Source organism: Aspergillus mulundensis, assembly GCF_003369625.1.
Source record: "Aspergillus mulundensis strain DSM 5745 chromosome Unknown scaffold_17, whole genome shotgun sequence".
In the NCBI taxonomy this organism is placed as follows: domain Eukaryota; kingdom Fungi; phylum Ascomycota; class Eurotiomycetes; order Eurotiales; family Aspergillaceae; genus Aspergillus; species Aspergillus mulundensis.
In genome coordinates this window covers 562,948-585,600 of record NW_020797905.1, presented here as the reverse complement: position 1 = coordinate 585,600, position 22,653 = coordinate 562,948, and the positions used below count along the sequence as shown (strand labels likewise).

The 22,653-nt window shown below is 51.7% G+C and overlaps 7 protein-coding genes across 7 annotated transcripts; 3 read left to right on the top strand and 4 right to left on the bottom strand.

The window, feature by feature from the left end:
• Nucleotides 1-5,510: 5,510 nt before the first annotated feature.
• Nucleotides 5,511-6,946, top strand: DSM5745_10984 (3-keto-steroid reductase; the record flags this gene model as incomplete). Its single annotated transcript, XM_026753000.1, has 2 exons — nucleotides 5,511-5,575; nucleotides 5,674-6,946. The coding sequence occupies 2 exons, from the start codon at nucleotides 5,511-5,513 to the stop codon at nucleotides 6,944-6,946; spliced, it is 1,338 nt and encodes a 445-aa protein (XP_026598638.1).
• An 895-nt stretch (nucleotides 6,947-7,841) lies between these two features.
• Nucleotides 7,842-9,188, bottom strand: DSM5745_10983 (mannose-1-phosphate guanyltransferase; the record flags this gene model as incomplete). The annotated part of the gene is made up of 5 exons (XM_026752999.1): nucleotides 7,842-7,861; nucleotides 7,917-8,793; nucleotides 8,855-9,001; nucleotides 9,082-9,125; nucleotides 9,182-9,188. The coding sequence occupies 5 exons, from the start codon at nucleotides 9,186-9,188 to the stop codon at nucleotides 7,842-7,844; spliced, it is 1,095 nt and encodes a 364-aa protein (XP_026598637.1).
• A 926-nt stretch (nucleotides 9,189-10,114) lies between these two features.
• DSM5745_10982 (uncharacterized protein) lies at nucleotides 10,115-10,945 on the bottom strand (the record flags this gene model as incomplete). Its single annotated transcript, XM_026752998.1, has 1 exon — nucleotides 10,115-10,945. One exon carries the CDS (start codon nucleotides 10,943-10,945, stop codon nucleotides 10,115-10,117), a length of 831 nt encoding a protein of 276 aa, XP_026598636.1.
• A 1,008-nt stretch (nucleotides 10,946-11,953) lies between these two features.
• DSM5745_10981 (i-AAA protease YME1) lies at nucleotides 11,954-14,549 on the top strand (the record flags this gene model as incomplete). The annotated part of the gene is made up of 5 exons (XM_026752997.1): nucleotides 11,954-11,983; nucleotides 12,044-12,169; nucleotides 12,242-12,332; nucleotides 12,400-14,093; nucleotides 14,148-14,549. The coding sequence occupies 5 exons, from the start codon at nucleotides 11,954-11,956 to the stop codon at nucleotides 14,547-14,549; spliced, it is 2,343 nt and encodes a 780-aa protein (XP_026598635.1).
• Nucleotides 14,550-16,277: 1,728 nt separating this feature from the next.
• Nucleotides 16,278-18,162, top strand: DSM5745_10980 (glycerol kinase; the record flags this gene model as incomplete). The annotated part of the gene is made up of 4 exons (XM_026752996.1): nucleotides 16,278-16,552; nucleotides 16,619-17,613; nucleotides 17,661-17,827; nucleotides 17,896-18,162. 4 exons carry the CDS (start codon nucleotides 16,278-16,280, stop codon nucleotides 18,160-18,162), a joined length of 1,704 nt encoding a protein of 567 aa, XP_026598634.1.
• Nucleotides 18,163-18,794: 632 nt separating this feature from the next.
• On the bottom strand, nucleotides 18,795-20,366 carry DSM5745_10979 (uncharacterized protein; the record flags this gene model as incomplete). The annotated part of the gene is made up of 1 exon (XM_026752995.1): nucleotides 18,795-20,366. One exon carries the CDS (start codon nucleotides 20,364-20,366, stop codon nucleotides 18,795-18,797), a length of 1,572 nt encoding a protein of 523 aa, XP_026598633.1.
• Nucleotides 20,367-20,613: 247 nt separating this feature from the next.
• DSM5745_10978 (pyridoxal phosphate-dependent aminotransferase) lies at nucleotides 20,614-22,237 on the bottom strand (the record flags this gene model as incomplete). The annotated part of the gene is made up of 3 exons (XM_026752994.1): nucleotides 20,614-21,925; nucleotides 21,976-22,075; nucleotides 22,156-22,237. The coding sequence occupies 3 exons, from the start codon at nucleotides 22,235-22,237 to the stop codon at nucleotides 20,614-20,616; spliced, it is 1,494 nt and encodes a 497-aa protein (XP_026598632.1).
• Between the last annotated feature and the right edge of the window lie 416 nt (nucleotides 22,238-22,653).

Here is a 22,653-nt window from a genome sequence, read left to right as displayed (position 1 = left end):
GACACCTGCCTCGAGGATTGAAACATGGTACATCTCTTCCGGTCGACTACAGTGAATCGACTGAGCCTGTGCCACGCCGAAGCCGCCGCAGTCGTTTCCTCTGTCTTCTATTCTTGGTACATAGATACACGCCAGACTGATAACTGAATCTTTTCCAGCGAGTTTCAACTGAGGCTGCCGCGCGTCCCGCCTCAGAATGTGTAGCGATAGCTCAGGGGCCGAATCTGAATTGATGGCAATCGGTATGTATAGGGCCATCCTTCCCCTACCTCGAAGGCGACTTCGCAGGTTGCTCCGGATTGGGAGTGCAGACCTCCATCTCACCTCCGAATCGAGACCAGGAAAGAAAGGCCAGACCCAGCCAGCCAGCGCCAAGTCTGGCGTTGAATCCCCACGTGGCTGGGTTTCGAATCACGCCTGCTATGTACTCCGTATCTGCCTGGCAACGGCGTATACTCGGAGATTCGGGACGATCTCACTATCTCAAGAGTCAAGTCTCAAGCCTGGTGGCCGCGCAACTCAACTGGATAAGGCTGTCGTAATCATCTGAAATAAGCTCACGCTGGTCACTAGTTCAAATTACAACAGCTTCATATCTGCCGGCTCCTTCTCATCCGCATTTGTCGAAGGATCAGCGTCAGCCCAACTCACAGGATCTTCCGAGCCACAAGCGTCTCTAAACGCTTTTTCATCTCCCCTATCATCGGGGACGTTGCCCGTCGATCTCTGTTGACAAATAAAAGCCTCACTCTTATCAACCATCGGCCGTCAGCAAGTAAAATTATTGTACCCTTCATCCACCGCTGTTTGGCAGTCTACTAGTACTTTGCGATTTCCATGGTTATGGACGGGCCCTGGCCCCTGTGGGACAGCGGGTATATCCGCCAACCATTCACAGTGCTGACAGAATGAGGACATTCTCGCTTGATATGGAGTCCTCATCCGAACCATGAAGTCTCGGCGATAAGAACGGATAATCGGATTCTCAGTCTGATAGATCAGGATGAAGTCCCAGCTTCTGGAACAATGAGAGTGGCCCTCTTAGAGCCATGCGTTCGTCCCAAACGCACTGCTTAGATCTGATTTGTGGCTGCACCATGCGAGATCCGTGTGCTCAGACGACGTGAAGAAAATCTCCTCCTGCTCAGTTGTGGAGTTCTCCCCATCTGATCGTATGGGAGTCGATGCGCGAATGAGAAGCAAGATATCGGGCGACAAGACTCGATCGTCTGTCAATGGACCCTCCTGTGTTGGCTTCTCCAACTCTCGAATACCTGCGGTGTATGTTCGTCCTCAACTCCAAATCCCGTGCCTCGCCTCACCATCCTTGTGAGGCTCAAGGAGAGAAGATCAGCAGACACGAAAGTGGCGAGGCGTGCAGTACACTGGAAACAGGGTAAGCGAAACTCTCTTTAACTACATTAAAGTTCTCGAGATTTGTTGGACTTGATTACTGGCCAACGTGGGTGTCCTCAGGAGTCAGACGCCAGACTTAGACTTCATTGGCATTGCCACAAGGAAGGCTGAAAGGGGTCCACGGGCCAGCAATGATCGGTGACGGGGATTTTAGTTCGAATCCAAAATCCTTAGTCGTCCAAAGTTCTTCCGGGAGGTCCGAACTTGACCTGCGCAGCAGCGAGCAATATATACGCATATCGAATCTCAGCGGCTGAGTAGGAGTATATCTTTTATTTCTCATCATTATTGGCCGAAATCGGGGAAGCGAACATTAAGATTCGAGGTCAGAATCGGCTTTGGTATAGTGCCGACGCCACCCAATAACCGAGAAATAGACTATTCTGTTCTGTGTCACGCCATCTGAACTGCGATTGGCATCTGCGTATACGCATTTGAATTGGGACTACTTTGAGGTGGGGGATTTGTCAATCTGCAAATGACAGAACGGTATCAACAATGCTGTGTATCTCACAGTGGACGGCGGACGCCACAAGTTCCTGCTCTAGGACACCCCATAGGAGTCGATCCTTGAGCTTTGCGCTTGAAGCAGGAAGCAATATGCAGCGTTGGTATATGAGGGACTTGATAAGGGGGCTCGTAGTTAAGTCTGATGTATCATTGTATGTCACTCGAGTCGGAGTAAGGAGTAAGATTTTAGTAGACTTCAGGAGGATCACTGGGATGATGTGATATGGCCTCAGCTGAGAATGAAATTAATGAATTGACGTCTGGAGTGCGATCAATCCCAGCCCAGTGATCTGGTCATTGGTTCTGTCAGTGTGAGATTGAGAGCATTAGTGCCTGGAAATCAGATCCGCTATCTCCTTCGTATTCTGCTACTAACTTAGCACCCGCTGTCACTTTTCGCTTCAAACAATGCAGGATACACCGTCGAATCCTTCCAAGTCCATCCTTATGTTTGCTATTCTAGACTGAGCCAGGAACTCGTCTTGCCTTGCCTCATCTCATCTTATCGCATTGTCAGCAATATCACGCTCCTGCGTAATCCGCTAGATGAATGAGGACATTTGCCGCGCTCACCTGCCCTCGCAACAAGCACTATCCTACAAGCCGGATTCTTCGCCCATAACGGCTAGTAAAGGAATGATCGAGACTACGGGGCGATTGTATTTGCGACAAGCGGAAGAGAGGTGAGTCACTTCCAAGCTCTAGCTACCTTGTTGTTTGTCCAATCGCCTCCGGATAAAGTCAATAGTTTTCTTGGACCTCTGTACCTGATACCTCCCTATCCCGCCAGTATCCTCGGTCGCCAAACATGAAAGGAGGCTCCTGTTGCGCCCGCTCGATGCCATCTTTTCCGTCACCTCCCTGGCGTCTCATCCGACGTGCTGATTCGGCTTGAGGGCGCCATTGGCTTCTTCGTGTTATCGGTACCCCGCATTTACGGAGTAGCTGCGACAGAATGGAGACATCGTTGTCTTGGTATTTGACGGATTCTTAGGTACGTCGCTAATGCGTGCCGCATCCCCCGGAAAACGCCCCAATTTCTGTTTTCCGGCCGGGGAGCTTCACGAGCGGCGATGGCATTAGTGCTCACTTAGCACTAGATGACTCGCAGAGTCGCAGCAGCCTTGTTGGTCCACTTCAGACCTAATCGAGCAGTTATCGCCCATCTACCTACTCCGTTGGTAGGGCAATCCAATGAGAGCAGACTGCAGCAGATCGCGCATCAGACCATGGACAAGAACCAGTTACTTTTTAAGCAACCAGAGATGACGTTCAGAGTCGCAGTGGTTATGACAGAATCCCTCCATCATTTCAGATTAGTCTCTTTGGTTGGTTTCAGGGTACCTTGCGGGATGCGCTAGGTATTCCTACAACTAGGAAAAGGGTGAGCAAGCAGGGGTATTTCAGTCCGATTCAATCAGTGCGCCGCTTGGTGGTAGCTGCGTCAAAGGCTTGGGTGTCGGAATCGCCCCCGTCAATTAGTTAAGGATTCTAAATCTGGCCGACACCTGGCCAGAAAAGCCAATCTGCGACTGCGAATACAAACTCAAATGTTGGGACTAAGAACTTTGGGAGATGCAGGCCGTTTGCCGGAGTTGGGCAACGGTCTGCATTTACCCACTTGGGCTTCCTGGTAACGGGCGAGTGCAGAATAATCAATTACTTTACGCCGGTTATGCGAATAGCTATCCCCGTGTTAATGGTGCTCAATTATCGGTGAGTCGAGATTTCACTACTGAGAGCACATGAAGGCGCAGCTTCTAGGTGATCGAGTTTAGCCCGCGCGCTCTAGGCAACAATGAGATACATCCTTTGTCTGAACTAGCAGGGTTTGTCCCTTGCATGTCTCACTCGGTATCTGCCCTCCCGCACATTTACATCAACTGAAACTCGGCGGTCTAGTCTAGAGGGTTACACCGGAGGACTAATCAGGTCGAAGTAGCCATATCTGTTCTTTGTCTCGGGATTTCCGGGCCGTCATTAATCTGGCCGTCACTTGAACAGCCGTCTTTGACTCGGACTGGCCGCTCGTCGAGCCGTTCTAGTTCTACTATCGTTCAGCCTAGATCATTATCCTAGCTCGAAGCGACCAAGGTAAGCCCCCTTTTATTCGGATATGCGACCACGATGCGGTGGTCTCGGCCTCAAATCAGATCCACCACGTCCTCGGGCTTCAACGGCAACAAAGAAACGGCAACTCCTCCTTTCAAAAATCTGTGTACATGTTGGTATTCAGAGCTTGAGACCGAGCGCACCTTTATTGAATGCTTATAGGCCATGGGATAGTTAAGGGTCGGTCCGCTGTGGATCATGTACCCACGCCTTCTCTCTTTGCTCATTATTAATCTTTATGCCTTCAAAGCTCACGGACCAGGCCAGCGGAATTGGGCCGGAATTAGCATTCCGAATGCTCGAAACGGCGTGCATCCAGAATATGAATCGAGGATAACACGGCTCTTCGGGATCAACTCTGGATACGGTTTATTACAAACTTACCATACTCAGCCTTTTCCGTTTCGAATGCTTACCACCGCATAGTGCATTTGTTTCGGCCGCATTACCCCAGGTTTTATAATACTTTTTGCTATACGTAGCTATAGCTCAGCCTGCATCATATGCTTCCGGCCGTCTCCCGGCGTGAAACTCTGCGGAAGAGCCAGCTTCTAATCCGGTCGCGTCATTTGGCTTGCCCTTGCTGTTCCGATGCAGGGCCTCATGGAGGTGCGCCATATATCTTTACATGGGTTGCTGGCAGTCGGGCGTCTCTTGTAGGACCAATGAAGCCCAAGACTGTCTCCTCTTTGGACCGCGAAACGCCCAGATTCTATTTGATGAATGACGTGCGCTCCCCATTGGGAAGCATCCCCAGAGACTCAGCACTAGGCGGCAGTTCATATTGAACACTAGCATCCATCGAGCCAGGCAATCAGGCAAAGGAAGAGTATCTGGTGACCGTCACGACAGGGGAACTTCAAGTCCATTAATCTATTATGGTTTTGGGCACGAGGAACTCCGCGGACTCGCTTATCATCATCTATAGGCGAGCCCTAGTCGGCAGAAGTCTAGACAATTCGAATACGAGGTAATCAGCGGGCGTCCCCTCATAATTCCACCTCATCCCAGTGTATATCCTACCCCAGGTATCATTTGTATGGGGCGCGATCGACTAGGTAGGGTAGATAATAAAACCAGCCTCGGCAAGTCTGACATCACTGCCAGGGCCTATCGGACGACGTGAAGGCTGCGATAATGATATGGGGGCCCATCGAGATAGGAATCGATGTCCGATGCACTAATGAGTTTCTAGTATGGTTTTCAGAAAGGCGGGTGTGATATGATCCTTTGACAGCCCCAATTCACTAAGACCAGTTTATGACAAACAAGGGTGGTTTCCGGTCACCAAGTGCTCAAGATGAAGCGTCTGAAGGAGGACGGATGCCTTCTCGTCTTATGTACATAATTAGTCTGAGAGAGGCCGCTTACGTTATCCGACAAAACAATGCATGCACCAATCACCCGACGAGTTTCCAGCGCGGACGGTTGCCGCATCAAGAACTCGACCGGTCCAGTGCAATCGAAAAACTATGCCTACACACGGCCTGCCAGGCCTTGAGGACAAGGTCTATGTGCTCGTGACGGGTGCGAATAGGTACAGTGAACCCCCGCTCTGCAACTCCTCATCTCGTTATTTCCATTGGTGGTGCTCGTTCCTGACTGTTGCCCCTTGGGGTCTTTGCACGTCCACAGTGGCCTGGGATATTCAACGTGTTGCCGCCTTGCAGATGAATTTCTAGCCTCGTCCCAGAACAACCATCGTTCATTGACAGTCATCTTCACCACCCGGAGCACGAAAAAGGGCAACGACACACTCCGCAGCCTACAAAATCACCTCCGCACCTCCACCTCCGATCCCTCCGCCGCCGCTCGGGTCACATTCGTCCCTGAAAATGTCGACCTCTGCAACCTCCTCTCTGTCCGCGCGTTGTCCCGCCGCTTGAACAAAACCTTCCCCAAACTCGACGCGATTGTGCTCAATGCCGGTATAGGAGGATGGACAGGTCTCGATTGGCCTTCCGCCGTCTGGAACGTTTGCACCGACATCATTCATGCGACGACCTGGCCGAGCTACAAGGTTGCGTCGACTGGCCTTATAACAGAGAACCAGACATCGAACCTCGCAGAAAAAGAACCCCGCCTGGGCACGGTCTTCTGCGCCAATGTCTTCGGCCACTACATGCTCACGCACAATGTCATGCCTCTCCTACACCGATCCGGCTCTCCCAACGGGCCTGGTCGCGTCATATGGCTGTCCAGCACTGAAGCAACCATCAGGGTCTTTGATATCGAGGATATCCAGGGTCTCCGGTCTCGTGCTCCTTACGAGTCATCGAAGTGCCTGACAGATCTTCTATCCCTCACCTCCGACCTCCCAGGCACCGCTCCCTGGGTAAAGAGCTTCTACTCACCCGACTTCGACTCCGGCTCCGAAAATAACCAGCCCACCTCCTCAACCCCGCCAAACACATACCTCGGCCATCCCGGTATCTGTGCCACGGCCATCATTCCCCTCCCGACAATCCTCATATACTCCATGGTCGCCGCTTTCTGGCTAGCCCGCATGCTCGGCTCTCCCTGGCATACGCTTTCCACCTATCTCGGTGCTATCTCCCCCGTCTGGCTCGCCCTCTCCCCGCAATCTGAGCTCGACGCCGCCGAGGCACCTTACCGAGAACGCGGCGGCGGCCGCGTGAAATGGGGCTCTTCGGCGTCTCGGCTGGGTGTAGGCTCTTCGGCGTCCACGGAAGTTGATGGATGGGGCTATGGAGGCGTTGTCGGGTCGGCGGTTCTAGCTGAGGACAGGGCCAGGAGGCGGAAGCGCGGCGCGGTCGATCTTACGGCCGAGGAGAAGGAACGGTTTGAAGGGCTGGGAAGGGAGTGTTGGAGGCAGATGGAGGAGTTGAGGATCCTGTGGGATGACCTGCTTGATGAGGAGGAGGAGAGGAGTGGTGTGAAGGAGTAGGGCACTCTATTGAGAGTTTAGGGCTCCTATATTTCGGGCTTGCTTTGTCGTTATCTATTTCCTTTTTTCCTTTTAGCTCTTTACACAAGTTCTATTAGTCTCCGGCAGATCTTCATGTATACTACCACACCTACCATATAGGACGACAGGCACATACTAGCTAGCATCAAAGATAATAATAATGAATAATAGATGAATGAGTGCATCAGTAGACTTGCAAGAATTTGGACGTCTTGTTTCAATTTCCTTTCTCTTATTTTGTTATCTTCTTCTCTTTGGTTCCATATTTACATTCCTCATCCACGTACATCATTAAACAGTAAAGTAACGTGATAGTAGCCCAGTTTCTGAATTGAACCCGTAATCTCCGAGCCAGAACGGAGGCTAACCATCAATAAAAGAAAGGGGAGAACAGAAGAAGATGAAAGGTAATAAAGTGGGAAGGGGTAAGTGCACTCTGTGACGAGGACAAAAGACAGAAGACAAACCGGACAATCGGGAGAGAAGCAGATTATGTATGGATATGTGTATGGTATGTATAAATATAGAACCACGACTTGCAAAAAGTGAAGAGGAATGTATGAAAGTGGAAAGTATGAGGTGTCGAAGTCCAAAGACAAAGAAGATATCAAGAAATCGATTACTAAGGCTGTCAAGCACAGGATTAAAGAGCTCGATTTCAAGCAAGCATTGCTTCACCGTCAAGGTGAGTAGCAGTTTATGAATTGGGACCGGACGAATGGGAGAAGTTGAAGAGGGTTGGGCGTCAACCGATCAGTGGTATGTCTGAAATCGGCGGTGGTAAAGGCACAAATCGACTCCGGTCTATGCAACTGAGGTATTTCGAGAGAAGCGAGAAGGAGAGGGGAGGAAGGCGTGGGTTATGAATTGGCGTTTACATGATAATCGCAGGGACTGAGAATGGTTTAGTACTCGAAATGATATGACTTGCTGGTTGGGGTCAACTTACCATCAATGTTCTGCTTGATGCTCTTGTGTGGCAGGATGGAGCCGCCGTTGACATAGATCTCGTCACCAATCGTCACATCGTCACCGAGAACGGTCACATTCTCCAGACGGGCCCATCGGCCGACGGAGCTGTTCCATCCAACGATGGTTGACTTGATCCAAGCATGGTCCTTGACCTTGCTGTTCTCCATGAGAACGCAGCGTTGCAGACGGACACCGTCGCCAATCACGACGTTCGGGCCGATAACCACATTGGGGCCAATGCGGCAGTTCTTTCCAATCTTCGCGCTAGGGTCGACCATGACGTTCCCACCGTACACATAGGGCTCCGAACTGGGGGCGAGTAGCTTCGAGTTGCGCTTTGTAAGGGATGTGAGGTATAGGCAGGTTCCGGTAAGGAAATCCTTGGGTTGACCAACGTCCATCCAGAAGCCCTCCAGGTCAAATGAGTGAAGCTGGCCGTCCCGGACGATGGCGGGGAAAGTCTCTTGCTCAATGGAGGTAGGGCGCAGCTCAATGCGCTTCAGAACGCTCGGGTTCAGGATGTACATTCCGGCGTTGATGCGGTTACCGACGAATTCGACGGGCTTCTCGACGAATCGGTCGATGCGCGTGGGGTGGTTGGGCTTGTGGACGACAACACCGTACTTTGAGGGCTCGTCCACCTTGGTGACGACAATAGTTCCTTCATCACCGTGGCGCTTGTGAAACTCGGCTAGTTGTTGAAAAGGGTAGTCACAAATGACATCGGAATTGAGGACGAAAAACGGAGAGTCGTCTTTGCCGAGAATGTCCTCTGCAAGTTTCAGAGGACCAGCGGTGCCGAGGGGTTCGGTCTCGACGGAGAATTCGATCTTGACATTGTACTGTTCTTCGTACTATTCCGCCGCAACATTGTAAGCATCTGCAAGGTTTCACATAATAAGCGGGGCTGCATACCTTCTTCAGGGCAGAAACCATAACATCTGGGCGGTAGTTGACAGCTAGAACTATGTCCGTCACACCAGCAGCAGCCAAGCTCTCAACTTGGTGCAGGATCATAGGGCGGTTACCAAACTCTACCAGGGGCTTGGGAAGTGTAAGGGTCTACCAAACAGAAATGATGTTAGCTTCCTGATTTATCAAGGACTGGAGCGTCGAAACGATCGGAGAGGGGTTCTGCTCACAAGAGGCCGCAGGCGGGTGCCAAAACCACCGACAAGAATGAGAGCTGGTAACAAAGTCAGAATAAGCTCTCCCTCGGTAGCAATTGACGGAGGTACGTACCCTTCATTATTGCGGTAGACTGGGATTAATTCAAGAATCTATTGGTCTAAGAACGAGCGACGGAGACGGAGCTGCGATGCGGGCGGGATTCAACGAGAGGAGGTCCGCAGGGAGGATTGGAAACGAGGCGGATGACAACCGTCGGTAGGAGTATTCGTCAATTATTGAAGTGATATGCCGCTGTGAAATTCCAGTATGAAACCCAAGAGACAAGATCGATCCCAGGGAGGGAGAGAGTATAAAACGCCAGGAGAACACGTTGAGCTTGAACTAAAAGAGGAAGAAACTGGGTAATGTACGATACCACCGTGGATCAAGCCCGGGACTAGCCTGCTGCTTGCGGCCGCCACAGGGGCAGGACTCGCAAGCATTATTGGCCGGATAGATTACCAGTACCAGTGCAGTACGATCAGGCGCAGTGTTTCCGATCAGGTGGCCTTCGTGGGGCTTAAAACCCCTGGATTTCGGTCATTGACCAGTCCCCTTTGCACAGTGCTCTACTTTTTTATTGACAGCATTGACAGGACTGACGGTCTGACGGTCTGACAGCCTGACAGCCTGGCACGCATTGCCTCCAAGCACTCCATAATTAGTGGTGCAATTTAGAGGACCTGCTATGTACATCCACCCGAACCGAGTACAGCTACAGCTCGTGACCCTCGGCGGGTGTCATGCAACTCCGGGACAAAGAAAATCAGTCGCATATGATTTCAGGGGCCCGGGGGATATGTTACAGAACTGATCAAGTGAGCGTTGAAAACGCCAGCATCAAACAGACTATTAACTGCAATTCCATCACAGCATTGCCCAGGCCCCTACTCCCGAGGTGACAGTAACATCACTATAGTATAACCCAACCATTGCTTCCCAATCATGTTCGGGAACCGAATACCCCAGATTCCATAACCAAGAGCATCAAACTGCCGTTTCTAATTATAACATTCCGTCCTGAGAATCAGGAGGCAAAGTCGCAATCCTTCGACGTTTCCTGTTACTACCGCCTGCTGCTTCCGGGACGAATCGTCTGATCCACTCGTGTACCTTGCGCACCTTCACCAACGGCAGATCATCGTCCTTGGCAACATGGTTAAGAATGTCCCGCAATTTGTAAATCCCGCCTGTGTCAGTTGCGTCAACTTGTTGGCGATGCAGCAGGTCGATTTTGGTGAGTCCTTTCCGCAAGCTCTGCCCATACACCCGGTCCCGGAAGCAGCCCAGTCCCACCGTGCGTAGCAGAACAATATCTCGTGGTCGTAGTTGCATCAACGACGCTCGTAGCTCTTCCCCAGCCCCATCGCCGCATCCGCGAGCAGTGACCACCTTGTTGTCCGACGGAGGGAGCCAAAAAGTAACCGCAAACCCCGTTCTCGTCTCATCTCCTACCACCACTTCAACCAGATCTTGCTCTCTTTTCCACTGTCTCGTCACAATACGGCGAGGAGGCCGGATATCTATGATGGCAACGATGAGGTTGATCGTCATAGTTTGTGGTACAATAGAGTTCAAATACACTGTATTAGGTATATCTTGCAGATTCGTGACGCTGCCCTGAATGTATGGCCGCACAGCTGAGGTTTCTCTCTCATCATTTGTCGCAATGGAGGTATCTATGCTTGCAGTCCATTGACCACTGTCCATGGTGGAATCACCCAATAGTGTGCCAGGTGCAGATATCTCTGATGTCTCGTGGACTGTGAAGGAATGGTCGTAGAATTGAGACAATTCCGAGTTCTCTTGTTCTATTGCTTGTAAGCCAATGGGCATTGCGAGGTCATAAATTGTGAAGAACTGAGTTCCTCCTGTTGTCTCCAACGGGGTTCTGCTTTGAGGCGTTTCTGGAACCAGACATGCCGGTAGCAGCCTCCATTTAATTGGATTGGTGGCTGGAAACATTCGGGATGTCCCATGGCGTATTTTGGAGGTTTGAAAGGGCGGCACAGATTCACTGAGCAAGTCGCTTTCTTCCCACCGTAAACTCGAGAATGTGGGTGCGCCCAAGAGGAAAATAGCCCTTGGGGACATTGTCGTTCTGACTTAAAGCAAAGTGCAGCCATTAACTTCGTCGTCAGATTTCCTGCCCCATTCGCCTGTAGAATGACTTGGAGATATATGATTGACTCGGCGAGCAGAGATAAGCTTAGCTACCACCTAGCAATGAGAGTGGCAAACAGATATATATATAGGAACAGGGAGCCTCAGGAGGTGACTAGAGTAAGTCACCTGTCTCTGAATCAAAACTCAGACGAGTCAATAACTTGCAACCTGTCATGTCGTATGTAGCTCGAGGACGCAACTTGGTTCCGGCAATATGCCAAGTTGTAAGGGGATCCAAATCTCCCAAGACGAAGGACAACTGAAACTAGAGCACAGCAAGCAGCCAGTCAATCTGTAGGTATATCAAGAAGTTTGTTTTCCTTGTGATTTGGAAGAGAACGAGTCTACCTTAGGTTGCTCCGAAAATAGCGGAGTTTAGATACCTATGGAAGGAACCGTATCAGCACGTGACCTAGTAAGAAGTACGGCGAGGTATTCAGGCCAAAGTGGCCAGACCCAACAATTGGCTTTCGCCGCCGCCGCCTCCTACTTAGAAGCAGTCATCATCAAGTTCCCTCGTTTCATCCTGCCATTTGTGTGCGATCGGGGGAAAGTGTATGCGACATTTGAGCAATATCTCTTATTCTTAATTCCTACCTAGTGTCTCTCAACTCCCCCTTATCCCCCGGGGCTTTCTCTTGTGGTCTCGCGGCCAAGCGCCGCTTACTTACTCCGAATATGGCCTTCCAACTTCCGATTCTTAAGCCGGTAAGGGCAGTTGCATATACGTGCAAGAGTTATACATCTAATAGATTGCGTGTATTTTAGAATACATTGGCATTCGGATCCAGGTCATCGATGTCGAAGGTGCTAAATACTCACTTGTATCGCATCGGCCAATTCTCCGCGACCCCGGGTATCGCACTCCAAGATTCACGACGCCTACATACGGAGGTTAGTTCATCTACCTTGTCAGGCAGATTCAATGTTATGTTACGTTCTGGCCATGTGTTGATATTCTGTCAGTGCTCTGCGCGCGTTTCGTCGCCTGTTGAGGCTGTCGCCACTGGAGCCTACAACCCACCTTTACATCAATTATCACGGACCTTGTTCCACAGTAAGCGCATGTTCTCCCTTTAAATGGATACATCTGACGTGAATGGTGCTTTCAGACAATTCCATAGTCACGTCGTCCATTACTGCTCGTCATTGCCACGTACTGTCTGCCAGAAAATACTCGACACTCGCTCCGCCGCTAAATCGCGCTCGTCCTGCTCTCGCGGCCGACTACCTACGACACCAACGGTTTCTTTTTGGAGGGCCATCTCATGGATTGCTAGCGCAAAAGGAAAAAACCGCGAATAACAACCCAAACAGCGTCAGCGCTCAAAATGCATTTTACCAGGCCCTTCTCCGAGCCAACATGCCTGCCATTGTGATCGAGCGGTACAGAAGCGGCCATTTCTCGAGTAACGCACTCTCGGAGCAAATTTATCTGAAAGCCTTGGAGCGTGTTGGTGGAGGTGTTGTGTCGGCGTCGGCATCGAACCTCAACCAAGGTCTCCGCTCTGATCAAATCCAAGCCGTCGGACAAGCTATCGCAGCCCAGAACCAGGGTGGACAAATTGGGATTTCCTCTACTAAGCAGTCAGGGACTGGTGCCAAAGATGCTCCTCTGTACGTTGTTGTCGAGGAATCTCTGGGAAGCACCGTGTTTCGTTGGGTCAAGTTCATTGTTTACTTCTGTGCCTTCGCCTACACGTCGATGATTGTACTTTCAATTGTTCTCGAAACCACAGGCGTCATGAAGAATATCAAAGGTCCCCACAGCAATGAAGCGCAGCCAGAGCACCAAACCGTCCGGTTCAGCGATGTTCATGGATGTGACGAGGCAAAGGATGAGCTCCAGGAACTAGTCGAATTTCTGCTGAATCCGGATCGATTCTCTTCTCTTGGTGGAAAACTCCCTAAGGGAGTTCTGCTTGTTGGGCCTCCAGGTACCGGAAAGACCTTGCTCGCTCGCGCTGTTGCAGGCGAAGCTGGTGTTCCTTTCTTCTACATGTCTGGCTCTGAGTTCGATGAGGTATACGTAGGCGTCGGTGCTAAGCGTGTCCGCGAACTCTTCAGTCAGGCCCGGAATAAGTCCCCCGCGATCATCTTCATTGACGAACTTGATGCCATTGGCGCGAAGAGAAACGAGCGGGACGCTGCCTACGTGAAACAGACTCTGAACCAGTTACTGACCGAACTTGACGGATTCTCGCAATCTACCGGTGTCATTATCTTGGCCGCTACCAATTATCCTGAACTGCTTGACAAAGCCTTGACTCGTCCTGGTCGCTTCGACCGGAAAGTTGTTGTCGACCTTCCTGATGTTCGAGGACGAATGGACATCCTGAAGCATCACATGAAGAACGTTCAAATTGGTACCGATGTTGATGTGGCAGTGATTGCACGTGGCACAAGTGGCTTCTCTGGCGCTGATCTGGAAAACTTGGTTAACCAGGCCGCCATCTTTGCCAGCAGGAACAAGCAAAACAAAGTTACGCCCAAGGATTTTGACTATGCCAAGGACAAGATCATCATGGGTGCAGAGGCTCGCAGCAGGATTATCCAGGACAAAGACAAGCTTCTGACTGCCTACCACGAGGCTGGACATGCGCTGGTTGCCTATTTCTCGCCGTCTTCTACGCCTCTGTACAAAATCACAATCATGCCTCGAGGAATGACTCTTGGATCAACCCACTTCTTGCCGGAAATGGATATGGTCTCAAGGAATTACGTCCAGTACTTGAGCGACATTGACATCTCTATGGGCGGTAGGGTGGCAGAAGAGCTGATCTTTGGGGAAGACCAGGTCACCAGCGGTATCTTAGCGGTAAGTTCGCAATCAGTATATCAAAGCTTTTGAGTGGATACTAATTCTCCGCAGGACCTCGAGAGTGCCACGCGAACCGCCTTTATGCTTGTCACGCGTTTTGGATACTCTAAGAAACTTGGAAACGTTGACCTCTACGGCAATTATGACAGCTTGTCTTCTGAAACGAAGCAGGAAATTGAGGCTGAGGTTCGACGGCTGGTTGAGGAAGCTCGCCTGCGCGCCACTAACATCTTGACGGAGAAGAGACACGAACTAGAGTTGCTAACCAAGGCGCTGATTAAGTACGAGACACTGACCAAGGAGGAAATGGAGAAGGTCTTGAGGGGTGAGAATCTCGATAGGCTTGTCGTGCCGGCCGATGCGCCTATGAAACTGCCTGAACCCATCCAGCCAACGAACCTTACCCCGTCCCAGGGTGTTCAAGAGCCGGCATCACAAGTGTCTGCAGAATAGTCGTTCTGTCGTTTTATATCTCTTAGATCCACTTTTCCTTGCTGTCTTATATTTTTGTCTGTTCAATAGGGATTCGAAACAACTCAAGCTCATACATAGCATGTTGATAGGGTGAAAGCGGGCATTTCTCGGCCACTGTACTGTATAACTAGCATACATATGAAAAATCCTGCATACACCAACGCATACCTCTAGCCCTGGCAAGCTGGAGGGGAGGTCTCAAGTACACCTATATCCAGAAAGGGAAGCCGGAGAAGGCACTGGAGGACCATGTGACAGACAGACCAAGCGACTACCCCAAACTCCGGATTCCGGGCAATTTGATAGACTTAATATAGTAGTCGGGACAACTCAATGCCGACAACCATACCTAGAGCGCCAAGCCGAGCCCAGAGGATTGGGTTATCTGGAGCAGAATGGCGAGAGCCGAGGGGAGGCAATCTGGATCAAGGGACAAAATTTCCATAATTTCTCCGTGAATCAGAGGACGGGCAGGGGCTGGGGGAGGAACGGGGGGTCTAGATTTGCAGCAGGGGGAAATTTAGAGACTGTCAGGTGCACAGACGATCAGGACCCAACATCGATAGTCTACGGTCCGTACAGACCAGGTGACCGGGAAAAAGGGACGGGGCCCGGCAGGGGTTCCCTTGAAGGGTTCGACAGTGCTGGGCTTCTGGAAAGCCGATGATTGACTGATGGGCGGCGATAGTCTTCTGCAGCGAAAAATGAACGAACAGTCGAACAGTCATGTGAGGGCGCGTCGCGAGGGCCGAGACCAATTCAGCGTGTTCGACTCAGGAAGCGGAAGGACAGCCGGGGAGGGCGCGGGAGCTCCAGCCTCCAGGGGCCTGGCTAACCTTCCGCATGTGGGCAGTATATAGACGACAAGCATTCGGATTCGTAACTGCAGGCCAGGGGAAGGATGTCTGGAGGCAGCGCAGAAGGTCGTCTGATCAGAAAAAAAGAGGGAAAAGAAGAGCCTGGAACTGAAGCGCAAATAATAACGGAGGGATCGCAGTCATGCTTCCCCACGCCCCCACCTTCTCCGTCATAGTCATCCTGGAATCCTTGATAACTGTTAAATCCAGATTATTCCACAGTCGCGGGAGTCTCAAGCAGGTACGTTGATAGAACGCTTGGAGACGATCCCTGACTGTCTGGAACTGGGAGCGTGCCCACTGCCTGCCTACTAAAGAGGCCTCTTCCCCCTCCGGTGCCCCTCCTCGAGTCTCTCCAGCCGGTTTCCTCAGCCTTCCCTCTCGATGATCTCAGTTGTTGTCAGTAAGAACAGTAATACTTAATCATCCCCCGGTTTATTCTCTTCTGCCTTCTTGCTGTCTGTTGTCATTGATTAATCAATTGATCCCCCGTCGCCACTTTCCCTCTCCCAATTACTCAGAGCGTCGTTGAACCAGGTTGCGGGCTCCCCACAGTCTCCGAGTCGTCTCTGTCTACGTCACCATCCGGATTGCGTTCATCTTGGCCTCTTCTCGTCCTCTCTCGCCCTCTCTCTTTTTCACATCCACTGTACCCTATTTGTTCCCTCTCCTCTCCCCTCCTCGTTTACTCCAGACCGTAGCTCAATTCCTGACTCGCCCTACTCTCCGCTCTGCTGTAACAACTGTTGACCCGGGGACGTAATCGTTCTATCACCTATCTGTCTTTGTCGCCTATTCCACCTCTGCCCCTCTTCCTCGTCGATTCCTCGACGAACACCGCACAGTCACCATGCGCAAGAACCCCTTTGACATGTCCGAGCTCGACGCCGAGATCGATGCCAATGAAGAGCAGCACCACCAAGTTCGCATCCATGCCCGTCAGTCAATCGACGGTGACCGGTCCTTGCTTATGGACGAGGATCGACGGCAAGATGATTTGAAGGAACGTTTCATTGGTGCCATTGATCAGGGTACTACGAGTACGCGATTCATCATCTTTGACTGCGTGGGAAACCCCATTGCCAAATACCAGGCGGAATACCGTCAACTTCACGAGCAATCAGGGTGAGATTTCCACGGTTCCGAGGGGCTCGCTTTTTCTTCTTGCTAACGTATCTATCCTCGACTTAGATGGCACGAACAAGATCCATATGAGATGGTGGACTCCGTCTACACCTGCATTGAAGAGGCCATGAAAACATTCCTCGCCCTCGGCCACTCCAAGTCAGACATTGAAGCAATTGGTCTCACCAGCCAACGTGAAACAGTCCTCTGCTGGGATTGGGAAACTGGTGAGCCTCTGTGTCCCTCGATTGCTTGGCCCGATACCCGAACAAAGGCCCTTGTTCGAGAATTGAAAGCGCAAAAGGGTGCCGACGAGCTGAAGGACATTTGCGGTCTGCCGCTATCCACATATCCTGCGTCTGTCTCACTAGTGTGGTTACTCCGTCATAATGAGGTCGTCAAACAAGCGTACGATGAAGGACGCCTCGCTTTCGGTACTGTTGACTCATGGCTCATCTACAACCTGAACGGTGGCTTGGAGGGAAAGCACCATGTAACGGATGTTACAAATGCCTCAAGAACCATGTTGATGAACCTCGAAACGCTTGATTACGACAAGCGACTATTGGACTTCTTCGAACTGGATCCTAAGAAGATCCGCCTGCCTAAGATTCTCCCATCCTCTGACCCGGATGGTTTCGGTTACGTCAGATCAGGTCCTTTAGAGGGCGTCCCGATCACTAGTGACCTTGGAGACCAATCTGCAGCGCTTGTTGGCCACTGTGCGTTCACGCCGGGTACAGCGAAGAACACCTACGGTACAGGATGTTTCCTCCTGTACAATGTTGGAGAGAAGCCTGTGATCTCGAAGCACGGCCTGCTTGGCACGGTCGGTTTCCAGCTAGGAAAGAACCGGAAGCCGGTGTATGCCCTTGAGGGAAGTGTAGCTGTTGCGGGAAGTGGTGTCTCATTCCTCATGAACAACATGGGCTTTTTCCGAGACTCGCGTAAAGTGAGTGACCTGGCGGCAATGGTTCCAGACAACGGAGGATGCATCTTCGTCACAGCCTTCAGTGGCCTCTTCGCGCCATACTGGATCGATGACGCTAAGGGAACAATTTGTGAGTATATCCCTCCATCTAGCTCCGGCTGTGGCTGATCAATTCAGTCGGAATCACACAACATACACAACGTGGTCACATCGCGCGTGCCACCATGGAAGCCGCCTGCTTCCAGACCAAGGCCATCCTCGACGCCATGGAGATGGACAGTGGTCATGCACTTTCCGAGCTCGCCGTTGACGGAGGAATGAGTAATTCCGATATCTGCATGCAGGTGAGTTCCAACCCTAACCCTATCAACAGTTCTTGAAGGAAGTAAAAACTAACTTTCCCCCCCTTCAGACTCAAGCAGATATAATCCAAATCCCCGTTGAACGACCAGCCATGCACGAGACGACAGCGCTCGGCGCTGCCATTGCCGCCGGTTTCGCCATTGACATCTGGAAGGAATTCGACGAGCTCAAGAACATGAACCGCGCGAACCGGACCTCCTTCCAACCTGCCATCTCCCCCGAACAAAGCAAGAAGATGTACAAGAAGTGGACGAAAGCCGTCGAGATGTCTCGCGGCTGGGTGGATACTTCCGAATTGGGAGGCGAGGATGACTAGACCATTCGTCCCTCGCTCTCTTCCCCATTCGTCTTTATCATGAATTCATGATATCATCCATCGAGAGAAGACATTCTTCCCTACTCGCCCGCTCGTCATCTTTCCCTCCCGGGCTTGCTCACCTTCAACCAGCAACTTCAAGAACCGGGTCGAGTCGATATGACACACCACCTTCCGCTTCTCTGTACATTTCGCATGATTCTTACGATTGAGCGTTGTTTCCTTTTCTTTCTTTTTATTCTTAACTTTTCTCTTTACTGTTTTACTCGGTGCTGTTAGACCATGGGTTTCCGGGGGTTAGGATACCTGCTTTTTTGACTTGACTGGACCTGACACTTTCCAGGGTAGATTTGGATATTTTCTTGGTCTCCATCTCTCCGTGATGATTGACACATTATATAAGTACATAAGGGATACAAATATAAAATCATAATTCTACAGCCTCTCCGCTATCGTAAACGGTCAATACAGTCGAGCTTGTAAACTGCTCTCCATTGGAGGTCCGGATTATAATATTATAATAGGGGAGGAAGGCTGGGTATCTCTATATACAGCAAAAAACAAAGCTACTCGAGCAAATACACTGTAGACCATAATAGTCTAGAAATTGGCATCCGAGAACGGAACAAACCCTACCTCCCCCCACCGAGGACATACGGCAATCCCGAAACGCTCTCCGTCCGCGCATCAGCCAGCCGGATCACGCTCCCGCCACTCGCACTGCCACCCCCGGAAGCAGAGTCCGAGCCCGACCGGGATGCCGAGCTTAAACTCACTCCCGACGCCGAGCCATTTGACCGGGCCGGCCGCAGCGAATGCGTGGAAGGGGTTCTGGCGGGCGGCCAGTACTGCATCATACTTTCACCCCCAGCTCCGTCTCCGCCGAATTCGATTCGGCTGTGGCGTCGACTTGGTGAGGGCCTGGAGTTTGGACCAGTGCCCTCGACCTGGAGACTGCCGCTCGCATAGTTGTAGGTATAGTCGTACCCGTACGCCGGGCGAGAACGGGGCCGTGGCCGGCGACGGGGCGAGTCGAGACGATGAATGTTCACGGAACCAAGTGTATCTGTGTCCGTCTCGCCCTCCTCGTCTGACGGGCCGATGACTGATTCGGACCGTGAGCCAAAGAGAGAGTGTGTATCCGCTATTGAACGGCCTAGATCGCCGTCCTCACCTTCCATGTCCATAAGAAGCCGATGCTGCTCGTGATCGAACCTCATTCCCCGCAGTACATCCGCAAAAACACCCATCAATGTACGGAACTCATCCTCGTATAGATCCTTGCCCGAGAAACGGGCGCGCTCGTACAGCGACAGAAACTCTAGTCCTATTTCCGGCGGGTGCAGGATCGAAAGAGAGATTAGGTGGTTGATGTAGTTGCGCAGGGACATTGTACCGGAGCGGCGAAGGATAGCCACGATGCGGGTATCTGGAATTCGAAGGGTTTCTTGGTCTTCGTCTGCGTTGGGATGCGTCTGGTTCGGAGGAGCAAGCGTGAAGATCGGATCTGGGGGAGCGAGGGAAACGGCCTTGGCTTCGATGAGGTGCGGAAGTTCGCGGATCACGGTGCGGTAGCATAGACCCGGGGCAGGTGCGTCGCCCTCCGATGCCCCCTGGTCCGGTGCAGACGCAGATAAAGCTGATTCGGGCGTCGACCACCCAGGATGCTCGATAACTCCCCACGGCGGATTCGCAGGGTCGATATCGTAGTCGAACCCCCTGAGTAAACCCTCCCTTTCTTCGCCATCGCCAACCTCGCCAGCGCCAGCGCCAGCCTCCCCATTCCTCGCGCCGTTTGTACCGTGTAAACTCCTAGGTCTCGCACCCCTCGCAATCAGCGCACTCCTCCCCAGCCCCTCGACAACAAGCCTCCTCACGCTCTTCCCAACATCCTCTTTCTCAACGGGTATCCAGGCCTTCGGAATTCCACCTAGAACGCTGCGATTCGTGTAAATGCGCGTCGCGTAGATCAGGACCGCAAGCAGGAAGGTCACAATGTATCCACCCGTTATGATGAAGATGTTGGTCAGGCGGTGCGTGACGTAGCATTGGTAGATTGCATCGGCCGGCGTGAGAACAATTAGGCATAAGAGAATTATGGAAAGGAAGATGAAGACGGTGTAGTTTAGGAAGCGGGAGAGGGTGGTGCCCTTGCGGTTGCGGTTTGCTGGGATCGGGGTTGTTGGTGATCGTGATGGCGGCATTTCAGGCGTTTGATTTGGCTTCTATTCATCTGGAACTAAAGACTTGAAGTCGCATTGTGAGCCGCTATTTTCTTGCTGATGCGACGCTTTCGCGCCGTGCTCGTGGAGAGTTTTGGAAATGACGATGCGGACAAGACAAGCTGCGGAGAAAGACATCACGTGATCTATAGTTCATTTGTATATGATGATGTTCTATAATTAATAATGTCTACCGTCTATAACCTATCGCAATACAATGCAAATGCATCTAATCATCCTGAATAGCCTCCTCGTCCATCGCCGTAGGCTCATAGTGCTCCCCTCTAGCACGACGAATGACCCGCTCAATACCATCAAGACCCATCTTCAGCACATCCATCTTCGGCCCGTAACTCAAGCGGACAAAGTGGTGGCAAGGGCTGTCGAAAAGATCACGTCTCTTAGCCGGGTTCAGGTCGAAGAAGATACCCGGTACAACAATGACTTTCTCGCTGAGAAGGGCGTTGAAGAAGTTCAGACCGTCGGAGATGTTGGCCTCCTTGGGAAGCGGCGGGTCAAGCGAGGTCAGGTCGAGCCAAATGTAGAAGGTCGCTTGCGGGACGTCCTGGACGCGGAAACCGATCTCGTGCAGACGCTTGAGGACGAAATCGCGCTTCTCGCGGAAGTGACTTTGCAGGGCCTTCATCTCCTGGTGCACAAGAGACGGCTCGAGCATGGGGATGGCGGCTTCTTGGAAGGGCGCGTTGGCGCCACCGTCGAGGTAGGAGCCTGCGGAGCCGAGGGCGTCAATGAATTCCTTGGGACCAACGACCCAGGCGATACGCCAGCCTGGCAGGCGGAAACGCTTTGTGAGGCCGTCGATTAGGAGAACGTCTATTTCGTCAGTATTTCTCAACAATGGTCCTTGGAGCACCATACCATCCTTGTTTACGTCGATGACGTTTGCAGCACCGCTAATGGTTGTGCCGTCGCAGTCGGTGGTGTAGTTGTAACCACCATAAAACTCATCCAGGATGAGAGTCGCGCGGTCTCGACAGATGTCCTGGATGTTGGCCAGCTCCTCGCCGGAAATGAAGTGACCGGTAGGGTTTCGCGGGTTCGAAGTCAGGATAACCGACGTTCCACGAGCGATTTCCTCCGCAATCTTATCAGGGTGGATGTGGTAATGATCTTCCTGCGCGAGTGGCATCGGGATGGGAGCAATATTCTTGAACAAACTCAACATCTCCGAGTACGCAGAGTAATCGGGGATGGGGAACGAGAGGTATGAGTTGCCGAGAATGGCTGCAATTCGAATCAAACCCGCACGTCCACCGGGGACGATGCACACATTCTCCCATGTATACTGACTCTCTTTGCCCTGGCGGTAGTGTTCATTGTATAGGCGGGCGACAGCGGCGCGGAGGGGTTTGATACCGGCCGTCGGTCCGTATTCTCGAGCAGCGGAGCTGATGGGGATAGTTTCGGGACGGGGAAAGCTTCCTTCGATCTCATCGTCGGCTTCGGGGGCACCCTGGCCAAGATTGGCCCAGCCAGTAGGGTCCTCTGAGTAGCCGTGTTCGGAGGCACGTTCGGTACACCTAGTTTTGTCTCAGGGACGAGGATTGCAAACAGGGTTTGTTATACTAACCAGACGACACCAGTGGAGGCACGGGAGGCGTCAAGACCAGCATGAGGACGGTGACCTTCGTGGGCGGTTCGGAATTGACGATGGGTTTCGGATTGGAGTTCTGGCAATCGATATTAGTCTGGAGAAGAAGAGCAGATGGAGTATTTCTCCGGGAAAAGCAAAAGAAGCCAAGAAACGCACCGTTGTTTGACAGCTCCTTGCCCACCGAGAAGCGTCGGTTGGAAGGGCGCAGAATGCTCACGCGACGTCCGGAGAAGGACATGATGGGATTAACTAGTAGTAAAAAGTGATGATATTGTAAAAGTCTAACAGAAGATTAGGGGAGAAATGATGGGGAAGAACTTGGAAGAAGAAAGTGGATATCCAGAGAGGCGACAGCTTTTATATAAGGCGAATAGCACTTTCAGCAACCAAATCAGGACGACACAGGGCATCAACCTGTGTCTCAATTGTAATCGCGCATCGACTGCACCGCCCAAACATCTTTCTCGTTGGGCGACCAGCTGGAACAGAAAATGCCTCATTTTGCGACGCCAGGCTGTCTATCAGTCGAGTACCAAGCCTTTCCCAGATCTTGCCTCCAGGAACCTTGTCTGGACCTCTGGATCCTCCCGATCGGCTGGGTCTGTCTGCCAGTCTCGGAGAGTATCCGAACCTGCCAGGATGCCGATGCCGGTC